General features: G+C 44.6%; 1 protein-coding gene across 4 annotated transcripts in view; it reads left to right on the plus strand.

Moving 5' to 3' along the window:
* The window catches only part of amot (angiomotin), a 131016-nt gene that overhangs the window by 101732 nt on the left and 10669 nt on the right, over positions 1-18615 (plus strand). For all 4 annotated transcript variants that reach the window (XM_085999907.1, XM_085999919.1, XM_085999915.1 and 1 more), the window contains 4 exons: positions 3086-3231; positions 8222-8371; positions 9227-9417; positions 13116-13238. In XM_085999907.1, coding sequence (XP_085856033.1) covers positions 3086-3231; positions 8222-8371; positions 9227-9417; positions 13116-13238 — 610 coding nt within the window. The remainder of the gene's footprint in view (positions 1-3085; positions 3232-8221; positions 8372-9226; positions 9418-13115; positions 13239-18615) is intronic.

Here is an 18615-nt window from a genome sequence, read left to right on the forward strand (position 1 = left end):
CCAGGACCACCTCCTCCCAGGTGGTGAGCTGGGCTAATGAGGGTGGCCCTCCTCCTGTCCTTGCTCTTTCCCTCTTATTGTGAGCTCTCTTTTCCTGCAATGAGGGAGACAAGTGGAGTTTGAGTGAGAATGAAGGAGTGAGTGTAGAGAATCCATAGCATGGATGCTTAGGAGACAAAGATGGAGTGAGGTGGTAAGATTGTGTTGTAAGTTGTAATTGCATCACAGTGATGGGGCGTGTGAGGGCTGCATAGATGAATAGTTAGGTGAATGTGACCATAGAGCGCGAGGGAATGGGTGAGGGTGCATGGATGTCTGTGTCAAGTGGGATGTGGAGGAAGAGATTGCTAATGCTGAGTGCTGGTGAGGAGAGGCAATGGGGATCAGATTGAGGGTGATTGGAAATTCATACTCACTTTTCCAGTGCGCAGAAGGTCATGAAACCTCTTCCTGCACTGAAGCTAGGTTCTGCGGGTTATTGACGAAGAGTTGACCTCCTCTGCCACCTGGATCCACACAGCCTTGGTTTGCTGGGGAGGCTTCTTCCTCCCTAAAGAAGGGAAGAGCACCTCTTTATTTGCTCTTGCTCCCTCTACTAAAGCCTGCAGGGCAACGTCATCAAAGCGGGGTGCAGACCTAGGTCTCTGGCTGGCCATTCTTCCTGCAGGTGCCTCTAACATGCAAGGGCAAAAGCTTGGAAGTCTGCAGAAGAAGCAAGGCTTGTTGCAGACCTTAACTGCAGCAGCAATGATGATGTCATCGGAGGCGACTTTCAGACTGGAAAAACTCATTGGCCATGGGTTTCCACACGTTGGAACTCAATTGGCCAATTAAGTTAAAATGACATCATTCTCCCACATTGATTTAGAATCGGGTGGATAACACGAAATGCGGATTACACGACCCCAGCCCGCCCCAGTATCAAAATCCAGCCCTGTATGTCTCATCACAGAATGGGGTGCTGTGGAGTTCCTGGACTTTTGCCTGAGTGTGATGTTCGCTATCTACTGAACCATTGGGTTATAACATATAATGGCTGTAGAATTTCCAGTAGTCAAATGCAGATTTCTTAATAAATATGCAGTCAAAATATTGCAATTTTATTACTATCTCAGTGTGAACATTATAGTGCATCAATGACCTGGGCATTTCCACTAGGGGTCTCCACGTTGACAGCTGGTGTAGGCACAAAAATGGATGTCAAATACACACAACCGATAAAACTATTTTTTATAAATATGCTTTAGTTTAATATACAGTAGGTAGGAGGCGTTGAAAAAAAAATGATCTGCAACATTCTGGCTATTTTCTGGTGAATCCAAAATTAATCAGAGTATGTACAATGCATGAATTCCAATCGTGACAGTTCAGGAGTAAAGCTCTAGGGTGTGTCCAAAGCAGCACTTGAAAACCAGCTAGACAACTGAAATGTTTAATAAAATCTAAATTGATGGCCTGTAATGAATTCATGCAATAGATCTCCCCAGGCTTGGGTTTGGGCAATGCAATACACTACTACTAATGCACAACAACTTTCATTAATGTAACAACCCTCACCTGGAAGACTTTCTGTGAAGGCAGATGGACACTGGAAAGATGGCGGGTGGGCTGACAACACAGTCGGACAGATTTATAAGAGGCTTTTGAAGGAAGGAAGAGAGCGAACAAGGTGAAATGATTTGGGGATAAAGTTTAACAGAGGTGTATAATAAGTGAAGGATTGGCTACCAAGCTAGGACAAGCTGTCGGAGGAATAAAAGACGCGGGCTGGGACATACAGTGGAGAAGATTGCTTCGATAAGATGGGGTGAAACTGTGGACGGATTTGAAGACTGTTCAGTTATATCAATGTTTCTGATAATTGTATGATCTGTGCATGTCTCTGTGGCCCTCCTGTTCCTGCACACTGCAAATTTGTGCATTGCAGTATAAGAGCTAATACCACCACCACCTTCTCAAGGGCAGTTAGTGATGGGCCTTGTCAGCAATGCCCACATCCCATGAATGAATTAAAAAATAAAAAAAAAACAGGAAGCAGGACATACTTGTGTTACAAATGGAGGAATCACTGCTCATTAGTACAGCACTTTAAATGAGTATAGCAGCCATGCGAATCACATCAAACCCTTTAAGGCAGTGCATTCCAGGTCATCATAACTCATTGCATTTAAAAAAAAATTCTCCTCATCTTCCGTCTGGTTCTTTTGCCAACTACCTTAAATCTGTGCCCTCTGGTTACCAACCCCCTGCCAGTGGAAACCGTTCCTCCCTATTTACTCTATCAAAGCCCTTCATAATTTTGAACAAATCTATTAAATCTCCCCTTAACCTTCTCTGCTCTAAGGAGAACAATCCCAGCTTCTTTAGTCTCTCCACGTAACTGAAATCCCCCATCCCTGGTATAATTCTAGTAAATCTCCTCTGCACCCTCTAAAATGAGCGGGATTACTACCTGGTTAGAATAGGATTGAGGTTTGTAAAAATGATGCTCCAGATTTCTACACGGCCTTGATCCACACACTCGCACACACACTAGGGCTAAATGCCGGAGGAGAAGTGGGAGTAACCCAGCATGAAGACAGAATTTGATTTGAGCATGGCACCAAGAAGCCCAAGCAAAACTGCTCCTATACTAAAGCTTTTATTTATTATTACTTTAAATGCAATTGCCAGTAATTGAGTGGGTGGTGGGTAGAAGACAGTGGCCACAGTCCAAGATGTGCAATAGTTTGAGGCTGCATTGTGCTCCACCTTGCCTAAGTTACAATTTTTAAAGTATATTTAAAGTTCAGTAATCTCACTGCAGAAGTCACCTAGAAAAGCAGATAACCAGGAATTTTAGTTACATCATCTGAAATCCTCTCTCTTTTCTCCCCCTCCCCCTCCCCCTCACTTTGGTGGGATGACACAAGGACAGGCCCATATTCTCACTGAAATCCATTAATGGAATGCGACAGTTCTGTGTTATAGAGTTCACTTTGTATAATGTGCATCTCCTCTCCTATATTCTAAATTAGACCAGTTTCTAGTTTTGTCCTGTAATAAATGTGTTTTTCCTCTTTCCCTGCCTCCGTCACCTTTCCAGATAAAGAAAATTTGAGAGAAAAAGAGAAGCTGGAAATGGAGCTGTCTGCCCTCCGGTCTACCAATGAGGATCAGCGAAGACACATTGAAATCCGTGATCAGGCCTTGAATAACACACAGGGCAAAGTGGTCAAATTGGAGGAGGAGGTAGGAAGGGGGATAGGGTGCTCTTATAATGTGTTTCATGACCAATGGGATATTAACATTTTAAAAAAAACAAAAAAACAATTGCAGTTAAACAAATATAACTACAACACTTTTTAAATTAATTTCTGTTGATTTATATTGTATTTTCACTTGAGCAATTGAATTTGGGACTCTCGCAATGTGCTTAAATATGTTGTGTGGTATGTCACTGAGCCACTCAGACTAGGAAGATCTCCGATTTAATCTCTAAATTTAGTGGCTGCCCTCGGTATCCCTGGGATGAGGAGGAAAAATCACTGCTTCACAATATTCACTGATCCCTACCAGAAAATGTGTGAATGATGGGTGAGGACACGATCTGGTTCAGCTGTGATCGCCCAATGGTTGCTTAGCCTGCCAGCATGCATTATGGTCACAAAAGCAGAATGGCCATGTAGGTGACGTACAGTGGGCTGCTAGCACCACAGAACCTCTTATCCTATCTGATTCAATGTCTTCAGGAGTAGGGAAAATTTGGAGAAATAAGTGAATTTTAGGATTGGGTGATCGTCCATCCACTTATGAATTGGGCAGTCAAGTTTCTGAAGTGGCAGTCCAGTAATTTTTAGAAATGAAAACTGGACAATAAATGTCAGCTTTTAAATGATTGTATTTAAAAATCCATGCATGGATGTGCAAGTGTGTCTGTTTCACATTCACACATGCAGTTTTGAGCATGCAAGATCACATCAGCTTTCCACATATGTACAATCTTTTTTTGTATATATAAAATGCCCTTTCCCCTACTGGTTGCATTACAGGGGAAAGTTTGGGCACAATAATTGGAGGGTCAGCCCCAGACAGCTGTTGCTGCCTTTTAGTGACATTAGTAGAGCAGTTCAACTCTCTGCAGGACTTGCTGGAAGGTTAGGGAGAGGGAAAATATAGCACAGTATCCATCATGTTTCAGTTGTTTAACCTCCACATTATAGCTTTTTTCCTCAATATTTGCTATTTTTTAGTTCATGCCTTTTGAGAATTTAACTGTTGACTCTGTGGTACTTTATGCATTTGGAGAATGAAATTGACTTAAAAATCTTTTATTGCATTCCCTGTGTCTTGACTGCTTGGTAGTTTGTGGTCAGTTTTGATGCTGTCCTGTCTCAGTTCCCCAAGCCTGAAGGAAGTATCGCCCTTCCTGAATGTAATTTAATACATTTAGCTTGGCTCTTCGCTGCATGCGTGAAGTTACTGTCCTGATTGCATCTCTTAACTACAGACCACGGCTTATCAGGCCAAGAAAATTGGCTAAAACTGGATCCCTAAATTATGCACAGAATTATGACTTTAGTAATTGATAAGGAAATCCAGTGACTGGTATAACAGCAAAACTTTTAGTACATTAGAAATACAGTTACAATTAGGTAATATTTGTATGCTGTGTGATGTTTTTAATATATCCAGAATGCTATGAAAATTCAAACTCTGGACATTTTGAGGCAAGGTTAATGAAAGATCAGTGGCCAAAAATCAATTTTACTTCCCTTTTTTCAGTACAGTATTTACTAAATATTTTCATCCCTCTGTTCTATCCTAATTATATATGGTACTCATAATAAAGTAAGACTTGCATTCATGAAGTTCCTTTATCACGTCTCGTAGAAATGTCCGACAACGCTGCGACTACAATAAATTGCATTCCAGTTACTGTTGTGCAGACAATCGTGGCCGCCATTTTGCGCACAGCAATATCCCACAAACGGCAATAAAATAAACTGCCAGTTAAGCTGTTGGTGGTATTGCTTGAGGAAGGCTACTGGCCAGGACATTGATAGAGCTCCCTGCTCGTCGAGTAGTGCCTTGGATTTTTAATGTCCATCTGAAACATGGGCCCCAATATTTACGGAGTAGATGGTGGGGAAAACCCAGCAAGGCTGAGGTTGCGAAGGTTATGCCAAATTTAACGGCAGGACATCATTATAATTTTTTCCTTCCGTTTCCCACTGGGCAAAAACTAGACAAATTGACAGGCTGGCCGGCTGCCGGGTGGGAAAACCAACGGCAGGAGGCCGCAACCTGTGACCCTTGGGGATGGTCCCCGGCGATCATGAGGCAGGTTGTGGGGTGGGGGTGGGGGGCCGCGGAGAGAAAGCGGGGGTTGGAGGGGGTAGCGAGTCGATCGTGGGGTAGGCCGGAGATTGGGAGTTGGAAGAGGGGAGGTCGCCGATCGCAGCGGGGTGGGGAGAGAAAGGCTGCAATCGGAAGAGGTTAGGCCAAAGGTTTGCTTGAGGGGCCGGGGGGAGCACTGTAATTGCTATAAAAAACACTTAACATTTTGAGCTGGTAGAACTCGCCTCCCTTACACTGCCTGGTTTCCCAAACCCTGGGAAACCCGGCCAGCAGCTATTAAATCTAAATCTGGCTCCCAGTTGTACTGTGGGATCCAGATTTAAATATGATAATGAAGTATCCCGCCTCTCCAAGATGGGACACATACATGCTTTGCAACCCGCCGCCATAAAAATGTGCTCCTTGACTTTTAGGGTTTATTCCAACCCCGCCCCCCTATTGTGGTGGTGGGGGGGCGGGGGGGGTGCAGTTACTATCAATCTCATGGTCTTGTGTTTAACATCTCGTGAAGGATGGCACCTCTGAAAATGTAGCAGTACCAAGCTGGAGTGTCAGCTTAAATTTTATGCTCAAGTACTAGAGTGGAGCTTGAAGCAACAACCTTGTGACTCAAGTGAGAGTGCTACCAAATGAGCTAAGCTGAGGTCTTTGGGCACTTGCAGTTCACTTCACCACCCGTTCACCACTGATCCAGGAGAGAATGCCACTTTGAACTTGCTAGAAAGAGGTATATGAGAGCACGTTCGGCATGTACACAAACTGCATGTTCTTCATCATGCTTATGTGTTGTGCCACAGAACAGGGATGAATGCAGATTCAAGGAGGTCTCTGCTGAACTCCTGTTATGAGTTGTGCTAGGTGGAGGTTAACAGATCTCCTGGCTGTTGGTATGGAAGGGCTGGAGATAATCATAGAGAAAAGTCATGCCTAGGCAACACCTGTTGCCTCTAAGTGCACGGTTAGATAGCTTTCACAGCCACCTGGGAACAGCCTTATGCACTTGTCCTTGGTTATACGGGGGCAGGAAGAGCCATAGAGATGCAGGAAGGGATATTAAATGACTAAACACGGAGGAAACGTATCCCTAAAAGAAACTGAATTTCTTTAGTGAATGTAACTACGAACAAAGTTTTTGTGTAATTTTTTAAAAATAGAATTTAATTTTACTGAAGTTAACCTTTTCATATTTAATTTTTGCTGCTGTTGTCTCACATAGGATATTTTCAAAAAGCCAATTAAGTTCTGGTACGGTATGTTGATGTATGGAGTAAAATGTATTGACTTCATGGTCAGAACCCTCATGTATTGTTTGAAGTAATTTTTTTGCAATATTCATTGAGCAGATCCTTATTTTTTTTAAAAGAGTAAAAATTCATTTTTTCCTCTTGGTAACACCTGTGTCGCACGCAATCCATGCAGCTGATTAGTGATGTCAGTAGAGGCTCAGGAGCAAGTTACTTGCCTGTTCTCTGAACTCGGTAAATGTTAGTGGTGCAAGAGAGAGAGGAAAAAAAACACCTAAACACAATAACTGGAGATTGACAGCATAAAAATCTCTAAACTTGCAAGCCTAGAGATGATGCAACCAGTGTGAGGAAGTGAGAGATTCGAACACAGTGTGATCAGCAATTACGTTAGTGTAAAATGAGAATATAAATCACTTTGCTTTACAGCTCTGCTTTATTTTTCTGCCTTTTCTTCAGTGTTGATAATTCATGGTTGAAGAACAATGATTCTTGCAAGTGGTTACTCACCTTTTTATGTGGAGGGAGGGCAAAGGCTACAATCCCAAACACAGTGTCTTGATTGAGGGTTGCTCTCCGGGCTGTTTATTATGTTGCACCATAAGAATGGGACGCAGGCCGGTGCCTGTGACTACCCACACTGTGAACACCTGGTTTTAAACGTGCGACTGTTGGGCAGCTGCTGACAGGCAGGCACTTTCCCCACAAGAAGATGGGAGGAAAATTGTTAGACCAAACTTTCTGCTAAGCAGTTCTGTTTTAAACACAAAAATACTGCTCTTGCTGTATGGAATCTGGGATAACCTTGCCTCCTTTTATTGGTGAGTACAAGAAGGAGGAGTGCTGAATCCCAATATCCCAGGCCACGCATGGAGACCCAGAGCCACAGGGTTGTTTCAACTTTTTGTCTCCATGGGCCACTTGGGTGCATACCATGCAACTTTGTGGGGCCACATTAAACCCATGTTCCTATTAATGTTCAGATATCTTAAACTGCTGATACAAACAGATCTTGGTGTTCTGGTTTAGGATTTATCTACAGTATTAATGAATAGTGCCAAGAACAGCCCTTTTCAAATCTCAAGGCTGTCAAAGGTCAAACAGAACATAATAACAAATAAAAAAATAAAAATAAGCCCAAATAGGACAAAGTTGCCTTGGCTTCGAGGGCCAGATTGTCAGCTTTGGGGGCACAGAGTGGAAACCCCGATATGCTGCTGTGAGACACTGGTGAAGGGGAGATAGTCTACAAATAACCCATGGGCCATACTGTGAGTACAGTATGAGAGTTTAATTTAGTTCCACTGAATTTAGACCTTAATGGTATTATGCCAGTTTGTTCTCAGCCAAAATGCATACTGTTATCTGATAGAAATAAATATTATCAGGAGGCTCTCCTGAAAGTGAGAGGTTTTAATACTTTTGGATGCGTTCAAATCTGACCATGCTTTCTGATCTCCAGTATAAGCTGCTTAGACGCACTGCAGCAGTAGTGAGTTAATGATGGTGCAATGATTTAAATGCTAACAAGTCATGATGTGCATTCATTGTCTACCTTGTGATTCACAGTCCCTGTGGTTTTGCCGTGTATTCTCTATGGTCTTGCTCAAACACTTTTCTCTTTATTCTGGTTGTAGCTGAAGAGGAAGCAGGTGTATGTGGACAAAGTAGAAAGAATGCAGCAGGCCCTGATCCAGCTCCAAGCAGCATGCGAGAAACGGGAGCAGCTTGAACATCGGCTACGAACCAGGCTTGAAAGGGAATTGGAGTCCCTTCGGATGCAGCAGGTATATTGCAAACTTCTGTCAGCTTTATATGTCATTGCTATTTTAAATTTTAATGTTTTCATATGATTACCTTTGGGGACTAGGGAGTTTAAGCAGTACTTTTTCCTCAGAAGATTAGATATTTGGGGTACATTCCCTGATGGGCAGATATTATACAGTATGTGGAAAAACTGGGCTTGAATTGATGAGCTGAATGGGCTTTTTTCGTTCCATGCTTTTAAAGTTCTTAACCGATCTACAGCTACAGTTAGCCTCAGTGTCCTTGATTAGGGAGAGGAAAAGTCATCCAGGATTCCTGTTCCTGATGACTGTACAGTGAGTCTTGTGGAATGCCTGGATGTTGGGTGAGGTCAGCCCCTGCTGTCACATTTACTAACAATTGTTGTATAGGCTACCAATACTCTGACTCAACTCAATGTGAAGAATGACCACTTGTATGAGGTACTGTAGGATGGCCTTGCACTTTTGAACTATATCTCAGCATGAGCCATAATCTTCAGGAGAAGAGGTGAGAAAATTGAAGGAAACAACCCCCCCCACCCGCAGCATAAATATGAAGGGCTATGCAAATCCTGCAATTGTTGTGCATTAGCCAAGCAAAGAGTTCAATGGCAGAGAGTTGAGAGCAGACCACCCGGTTGTCCTCTCTGCAGAAGAAGGTTGCCTAATGGGGAGGGAGAACCTATAGAGAGAGGTAAAATACGAAGCACTACTTTTAAATCAAAATGGATTTTTATTCTTGAACATACTTCTGGAAAGGCCCGTCTAATTCCAGAAACAAATGCTGATGTTGAGATATGTAAATGTAAGATGTCATTTGATTGTTTGTCTTTTTTTTGGGGGGGTCTTGCACAGCGTCAGGGTACCTCCCAGACAGCCAGTACCCCCGAGTATAATGCCACAGCGTTAATGGAGCTGCTGCGCGAGAAGGAGGAGCGAATCCTGGCCTTGGAGGCTGATATGACCAAGTGGGAACAGAAGTATCTGGAAGAAAGCGTGATGCGCCAGTTTGCATTGGATGCAGCAGCTACAGTAGCGGCTCAAAGGTACAGCTTATGTTGGAGTAGCCTCAAACGCACATCTCTGCTGTAAGCCGCATTGTCACAGCCAGGTTCTAGGAGTGCTGAATATAATGAGCCTTATACACGATTACAATTTTGTTTCTACTTTTTACAAATTATAAAAAAAGGAAGTGGCCTCAAAATGGAGTGACGCAGGATCAATTGCACCCTCTTCCTCCTTCCTCCCCCCTTCCAAACTTTGAGTTTTTGACCTCCATTGTAAAGAGGGGAAAAATAGCAGATGGAGAGCCTATTACATAATACTTCCATTTTCCTCCCAGTAGCTGATCAAGAGCAATCTTGGTGGTGGTCTGAGAGCAGGTTGTCCTCTTCATATACCCCTAACTGCTTTCCCCCCCCCCCCCCCCCACGGTTGCAGCAGAGAAATGTGACTTTGAAGAGACTGAAAAGTAGAGATAACCAAGGGCAAAAGAAGGCAAATACACTCAGATAGAAAGAAGGAACTTGCATTTATACTGTACTTTCCAAGGCTGTCTGACGTCCCAAAGCACTTTATTTACAGCCAATTAAGAACTTCTGAACGGTAGTCACTGCTGTAATGTAGAGGAACAAAGCAGCCAATTTTCACACAGCAAGCCCCCACAGACAGGATAAATGACCAGATAATCTGTTTGAGGAAGGGTCCCAGACCTGAAACGTTAGCTCTGTTTCTCTCTCCACGGATGCTGCCTGGCCTGCTGAGTATTTCCAGCATTTTCTGTTGTTATTTCAGATTTCCAGCATCCGCAGTATTTTGCTATTATAATCTGTTTGAGATGTTGGTTGAGGGATAAATATTCGCCAGAACACTGGCAGAACGCCCGTGTTTTCTTCGAATAATGTCATGGGATCTTTTATGTCCATCTGAAAGCGCAGATGTCTTGGTTTAACATCTTATCTGAAAGCTGGTACCTCCACCAACAGTGCAGCACTCCTTCAGTTCTGTACTGAAATGTCAGCCTGGATTTTTGTGCTCAAGTCTCTGGAGTGGGGCTTGAGTCCATGACCTTCTGACTCAGACGAGAGCTTTGCAACAGATAGTGTAATCTCTGTGCTCTTACCATGCACAAGAGTGAGGGGAAGGAAGGAAGGATCCTTTTTAGAATCAAGACAAATTATAAATGTGAATAGTTATTCACGCCATTTGTTGTTTTCAGGAATTCTGCTTTGAAACTAGCAAAAGGAAGGAGAACTGATATGGGGCCAAGTTACAGAAGCATCTGGAAATTATTTCATATAAGCCTCATGCAAACTGTCAGTGACAGATTGATTTTAAATAACTAATTTTTTGTTTTGAGTTTATTTATTTCTTACTGAAACTTCTGGACTTAAGTACAGTTGGTGCAACTTGCATTAAAAGTAAAGTTTTCTATCTTCTATGTTTCTCCTATCTTCTATGTTTCTATAGGGTACTGAATTTGGATGATCAGCCATGATCTCATTAAATGGCGGAGCAGGCTCGAGGGGTCGAATGGCCTACTCCTGCTCCTATCTTCTATGATTTATGTCACTCCCTTTTTATAATTTAGTTCTTCCCATCAGCTGAGACTTGATGAAATCTTCACAGATGACTTTCATCATGTTTGAGTTTCTGTGCACATCATTGCTAGACCCACAAAGTGAAGCAAGTGTCTTAACCACTATGCTAACCTTGGGCCAGAGGTTCATCTGTATTTTCAAAACAACAAATTATAGCTGCCTTCGTATCCAGCTTCAGGCAGGGCAGAATGGAAATAACAACAGAAAATGCTGGAAAAACTCAGCAGGTCAGGCAGCATCTGCGGAGAGAAATTTGAGTTGACGTTTCGGGTCGAAACCCTTTTTCAAAACTGGAAAGAAAATGAAATAGATCGAAGGCAGGGCTGCGATCGAACAAAAGAAGTAAAAGAGACAATAAAAGGTATTCAAAACCAGACGAGATGGTAATAGGCCGGTGGAGACAAAAGGCAGCAGAGATTAGGTGTGAAGTGTACTGGCAGGATAAGAGACAGCTGCCAGGTGGGAGAGAGAAACAAAAGGAAAGGGGGGGGGGGGGTGAAAAGGAAGACCCAAAACAAAGTGGTGGAAAAAATAAAAGTAAAAATGTAATGGGGGCCGAGGTTATGATCTGAAATTGTTGAACTCGATGTTGAGTCCGGAAGGCTGCAAAGTGCCTAATCGGAAGATGAGGTGCTGTTCCTCGAGTTTACGTTGAGCTTCCGTGGAACAATACAAGAGGCCAAGGACGGCGAGGTCCGAGTGGGAATGGAGTGGTGAATTAAAGTGACAGGCGACCGGAAGCTCGGGGTCACCCTTACGGACTGAACGGAGGTGTTCCGCAAAGCGGTCACCCAATCTGCGTTTGGTCTCCCCAATGTAGAGGAGACCGCATCGTGAGCAGCGAATACAGTATACTAGATTGCAAGAAGTACAAGTAAATCGCTGTTTCACCTGGAAGGGGTGTTTGGGGCCCTGGACAGTGGGAAGGGGGGAGGTATAGGGGCAGGCGTTACATCTCCTGCGCTTGCACGGGAAGGTGCCAGGCGAAGGGGAAGGGCTGTTTGGGGTGATAGAGGAGTGGACTAGGGTGTCTCGGAGGGAGCGGTCCCTACGGAATGCTGAAAGGGGAGGGGAGGGGAAGATATGTTTGGTGGTGGGATCACTTTGGAGGTGGCGGAAATGGCGGAGGATGATCCGTCGAATGTGGAGGCTGGTGGGGTGAAAGGTGAGGACAAGGGGAACCCTATCGTGGTTCCGGGAGGGAGGGGCAGGGGTGAGGGCAGAAGTGCGGGAGATAGAACGGACACGGTCGAGGGCCGTGTCAAAGGCTTAGGTACAGTTTGGTCCTAATAAACACATTGCTACTTTGCTAGGGTAACACTTGGATCAAGATGTTTATTAGACTCCAGATTCAATATAGCCAATTTAGTGAGCAAATTCACCAAATCTTTGCACTGCAACCCGAATAGTTTTTCATTCAGCAATTCAGACTAAATAAAAACAGAAAGCTCTGAAGAAAAACACATTTTACGCAGAGATTAGATTTTTGAAATGTTTTGCTCTTTTCTTACTGAAACTTCTGGACTTGAGTACAGCTGGTGCAATGTGCATTAAAACTAAATAATTGAAAAGAATTTTGTTTATCAGAATTGCAAAGGTTGTACTTGAATGAGGATGAGCAACAGAGTGAACATGATTGGGGTTTGGTGTATACCAACTAAATCTTTGAATGAGATGTGTACTTATTATTTCCCCTAATTACCTAATGAAGGCATTGACTCTTACAGCTGTAGGGTTCCATATAGGTCACAACCCTCTGGTACCTCATCCAAGTGACCATTCTTCATCTATCACCCTAGACCGTGTCAGCAGCCTTTTTAATTACAGCAGGCATCACAGCTGAGCCCTGACACATTCTCGCCCAATGTTCATGCACAATTTCCATCAGGGACTACTGAACAACAATCAGCACCAGGAACCTAGCCCAGGGAGGTTAAGCCAGTTGCAGCGCACTCATTGCCACCCAGGCTAAGATCATTTAATGTAGCATAGGCTGGGAATCAAGCCTGAGAACCCCATGTCTGTATGACTCGGCAACACAGCGGTTGGCGAATTTGCTCACTAAATCATGGGCAAAGCTAAATGATGTGAATTTAGGTGGAGTCAACTGCAGTACTAATTTCGGTCGTCCTGTCTGTTGTTAGGGATACCACAGTTCTAGGTCATTCTCCAAATGGCAGCTACGAAACATCCTTGGAAGCTCGGATTCAGAAGGAAGAGGAGGAAATCCTAATGGCTAATAGGAGGTGTCTTGACATGGAAAGCAGGTGGGCCAAGATGCACTGGTAACCTCATACTAGAATGTGCTACTGTGTTTGTAAAAAAAAAAATATATACAGGGTATATACTTTTTTAAAGTTGCAATGGAAAAAATTTCACTAGTGTTTTGCTTAATTGGCACTAATATGCTAACTTTATATAGATTTATATTATTTTATATGCAATTCTGTATCCTCGCACTTCAGATGTCACACTTCAGATATCACACTTTTTATGAAATAATGAATCATAAGCATTTTTTTACAAAAAGAAAAAGAAAGCCTGTCATTTCTCTCTCTCTCATCTATACGTAACCTGACCTCCACCCAAGGAGAGGAGCCATGCTGCTGCTGATGTAGAGATAGGTCCAACAGTAGTTAGCATTTAATTGACCTCACGATGTGCCAATTTAGACCACTTCTCACAGGGAGCACCTTAACAGTGCCTTTAAAGCCACTAAACATCAGACCCCAGACTACCTACGAGTAACACCACGGGAGATCACCGGGAGCGGTAGCATAGTGGTTATGTTACTGGACTTGTAATCCAGAGGCCAGGACTGATGATCCGGAGATGAGAGTTCAAATCAGTCCTAAATGGCTTACCCCTTATCTTTAGACTGTGACCCCTGGTTCTGGACTCCTCCGCCATTGGGAACATCCTTCCTGCATCTAGTCTGTCTAGTCCTGTTAGAATTTTATAAGTTTCAATGAGATCCCCTCTCATTCTTCTAAACTCCAGCGAATATAAGCCCAATCGACCCAATCTCTCCTCGTACGTCATTCCTGCCATCCCAGGTATCAGCCTGGTGAATCTTCGCTGCACTCCCTCCATGGCAAGAACATCCTTCCTCAGATAAGGCGACCAAAACTGCACACAATACTCAAGGTGTGGTCTCACCAAGGCCCTGTATAACTGCAGCGAGACATCCTTACTCCTGTACTCGAATCTTCTCGCTTTGAAGGCCAACATACCATTTGCCTTCTTAACCGCCTGCTGCACATGCATGCTTACCTTCAGCGACTGGTGCAAAAGGACACCCAGGTCTCGTTGCACTTCCCCTTCCAATCTATTGCCGTTCAGATAATAATCTGCCTTCCTGTTTTTACCACCAAAGTGGATAACCTCGCATTAAACTGTTTACTGTTTAAAATCTAAATTTCCCAGCTTTAAGCAGGGTTAAAAAGGGATAAACAAGTCCTACAAGTCCTTCAACTCAGAGCAGCTGAAGGCAGTTAACAAGGGAAACTGGAGTAATCTGGTTAACCTGGTTCTCCTGTAGCTGGGCTCAGCAAGTCTTTGTTTCAGGGCCTATAAAAACAGGCTTTGAAGTGCGATTTTGCACTGAGTGCTGAGAGTTGGGTGAATCAGGGAGTTAGGTGAGGCAAGACCTCAGAGCTTCGGCGGGTGCTTCAGCGGTAGAGCGGGCCTACAAAGGGCTCCAGAGACCAGGTAAGGCTTACTTTACTGGTGGTATTGAATTAATTAAATTTAACTTGATTAAAGGGGTAGGTCACGCCAGGAGAGCCCAGCCCGTGATATGCTCCTCTTGCTCTATGTGGGAATTCAGGGACGCTGCCAGTGTCCCTGACCAACACGTGTGCCAGAAATGCATCCAGCTGCAGCTACTAACGGGCTGTCTTGGGGCGCTGGAGCTGCGGGTGGATGGGTTGTGGAGCATTCACGATGCTGAGAGGGTCGCGAATTACTCGTACAGTGAGTTGGTCACACCGCAGGGTAGGGCTGCACAGGCAGAAGGGAAATGGGTGACCACCAGGTGGAACAATAGAAGCAGGCAGGTAGTGCAGGGGACCCCTGTGGCCATCCCCCTTTCAACCAGGTATACCGCTTTGGATACTGTTGGGGGGGATGACTTACCAGGGGAAGGCGGCAGCAGCCAACTTCCTGGCACTGGGGGTGCTCCTGCTGCCCAGGAAGGGAGGAAAAAGAGTGGGAGAGCAATAGTGGTAGGGGATTCTATAGTAAGGGGAACAGATAGGCGTTTCTGTGGCCGTAGACGTGAATCCAGGATGGTTTGTTGCCTCCCTGGTGCCAGGGTCAAGGATGTCACTGAGCGGCTGCAGGGCATTCTGGAGGGGGAGGGCGAACAGCCAGAGGTCGTGGTCCACATTGGTACCAACGACATAGGTAAAAAGAGGGATGATGTCCTGCATCAAGAATTTAGGGAGCTAGGTAGAAGATTAAAGAGCAGGAACTCAAAGGTTGTAATCTCTGGATTACTCTCGGTGCCACGTGCTAGTGAGTATAGGAATAGGAAGATAGAACAGATGAATGCGTGGCTAAAGGGATGGTGCAGGAGGGAGGGCTTTAGTTTCCTGGATCACTGGGTCTGCTTCTGGGAAAGGTGGGACTTGTACAAGTCGGACGGTTTGCACCTGAACCAGAGGGGGACCAATATCCTTGCGGGGAGGTTTGCTAGCACTGTTTGGGGGGGGGGGTTTAAACTAACTTGGCAGGGGGATGGGATACAGAGTGGAGCTATAGTAGGGGGTGATTTACAGCCAAATATGGAGGAAAAAACAAGTCAGCTGGGAAGGCAGAGCAAATATGTGAAGGCAAAAGGGAATATGGCAAGGCTAGAAGGCATTTATTTTAATGCAAGGAGTCTTGCAAATAAGGTGGATGAACTGAAGTTGTTGTTGAACACATGGGAGTATGATATTGTTGCTATCACGGAGACAACATGGTTGAGGGAGGGTCAGGACTGGCAGCTCAATATTCCGGGGTATAGAATCTTCAGGCGAGACAGAGGGGGGTGTAAAAGGGGAGGGGGTGTTGCAATATTAATTAAGGAGTCAATTACTGCTGTAAGGAGGGAATGATATATTAGCGGGTTCCTCTAATGAGGCCATATGGGTAGAACTTAAAAACAAAAAGGGGGCAAGCACTTTGCTGGGAGTGTACTATAGGCCCCCAAACAGTCAGGGGGAGATAGAGGAACAGATATGCAGGCAAATCTCAGAGAAGTGCGAAAATAATAGGGTAATAATAGTGGGGGATTTCAACTTCCCCAATATTAATTGGGATAGTCAGAGTGTGAAAGGCTTAGAGGGTGCAGAATTCTTAAAGTGCAGCCAGGAGAGCTTTTTGAGCCAACATGTAGAAAGTCCTACAAGAGAGGGGGTGGTACTGGACCTAATTCTAGGGAATGTAACCGGGCAAGTGGTGGAAGTGTCAGTAGGAGAGCATTTTGGCGACAGTGACCATAATTCGGTGAGATTCAAGGTGGTCATGGAAAAAGACAAAGACGGCTCGGAAATAAGGGATCTAAATTGGGAGAAGGCCGATTTTAATATGATAAGGCAGGATCTGGCCAAAGTGGACTGGGAGCAGCTACTTATAGGAAAATCCACATCAAAGCAGTGGGAGACTTTCAGAAGGGAAATAGAGAGAGTACAACGCCAACATGTTCCCGTAAAGGTCAAGGGTGGGACCAACAAGCAAAGGGAACCTTGGATGACAAGGGATATACAAAAATGCATTAGGGAAAAAAAGGGGGTCTTTTGGCAGTTACAAAAGACTAAAGACGGAGGAAGCCCTAGAGGAGTATAAAAAGTGCAGGGGCATACTTAAAAAAGAAATTAGGAGAGCGAGGAGGGGCCATGAAATAACACTGGCGAGCAAAATAAAGGAAAATCCTAAGATGTTTTATAAGTATATTAAGGGCAAGAGGATAACCAGGGAAAGGGTAGGGCCCATTAGGGACCAAAGTGGCAATCTGTGTGTGGAGCCAGAAGATGTAGGCGGGGTTTTAAATGAATTTTTTGCATCTGTGTTCACTATGGAGAAAGACGATGTAGACATCGAAATCGGGCAAGGGGACTGTGATATACTTGAACATATTAGCATCGAGAGGGAGGAGGTACTAGCGGTTTTAGCGGGCCAAAAAGTGGATAAATCCCCAGGCCCGGACGAGATGTATCCCAGGCTGTTGTGTGAAGCAAAGGAGGAGATTGCAGGGGCTCTGACACAAATTTTCAGAACCTCTCTGGCCACAGGGGATGTACCAGAGGACTGGAGAACAGCTAACGTAGTACCATTATTCAAGAAGGGTAGCAGGGATAAACCAGGGAATTACAGGCCAGTGAGCCTAACATCTGTGGTAGGGAAATTATTGGAAAAAATTCTGAGGGACAAAATTAGTCTCCACTTGGAGAGGCAAGGATTAATCTGGGATAGTCAGCATGGCTTTGTCAAGGGTAAATCATGTCTGACCAATCTGATTGAATTTTTCGAGGGGGTGACTAGGTGTGTGGATGAGGGAAATGCTGTGGATGTGGTTTACATGGACTTCAGTAAGGCTTTTGACAAAGTCCCGCATAGGAGACTGGTCAAGAAGGTAAGAGCCCATGGGATCCAGGGTGCCTTGGCACGTTTGATCCTAAACTGGCTGAGTGGCAGGAGGCAGAGGGTGATGGTCGAAGGTTGCTTTTGTGACTGGAAGCCTGTGTCCAGTGGGGTACCACAGGGATCGGTGCTGGGTCCCTTGCTGTTTGTGATCTACATAAGTGATTTGGATGAGAATGTAAAAGGTATGATCAGTAAGTTCGCAGATGACACGAAAATTGGTGGGATGGTAAATTGTGAGCAGGAAAGCCTCAGGCTACAGGACGATATAAACGGGTTGGTCAGATGGGCGGAAAAGTGGCAAATGGAATTTAACCCTGAAAAGTGCGAGGTGATGCATTTTGGACGGACAAATAAGACAAGGGAATACACAATGAGTGGTAGGACCCTAGGAAGTACAGAGGGTCAGAGGGACCTTGGTGTACATGTACATAGATCCCTGAAGGCAGCGGAACAGGTAGATAAGGTGGTTAAAAAGGCATATGGGATACTTGCCTTCATTAGCCGAGGCATAGAATATAAGAGCAGGGAGGTTATGATGGAGCTGTACAAAACGCTGGTAAGGCCACAGCTGGAGTACTGTGTGCAGTTCTGGTCACCTCACTATAGGAAGGATGTGATTGCTTTGGAGAGGGTGCAGAGAAGATTCACCAGGATGTTACCTGGGATGGAGCGCCTCAGCTATGAAGAAAGACTAAACAGGCTGGGGTTGTTTTCCTTGGAGCAAAGAAGGCTGAGGGGGGACCTGATTGAGGTGTACAAAATGAGGAGGGGCATAGATAGGGTAGATAAAGAGGAATTTTTCCCCTTAGTAGGGGGGTCAATAACAAGGGGGCATAGATTCAAGGTAAAGGGCAGGAGGTTTAGAGGGGATTTGAGGAGGAACTTTTTCACCCAGAGGGTGGTTGGAGTCTGGAACTCACTGCCTGAAAGGGTGGTAGAGGCAGGAACCCTCACAACATTCAAGAAGCATTTGGATGAGCACTTGAAATGCCATTGCATACAAGGCTATGGACC

This window comes from Somniosus microcephalus, chromosome 1 (genome assembly GCF_052327205.1).
Source record: "Somniosus microcephalus isolate GS21.2 chromosome 1, FLI_Smic_1.0, whole genome shotgun sequence".
In the NCBI taxonomy this organism is placed as follows: Eukaryota; Metazoa; Chordata; class Chondrichthyes; order Squaliformes; family Somniosidae; genus Somniosus; species Somniosus microcephalus.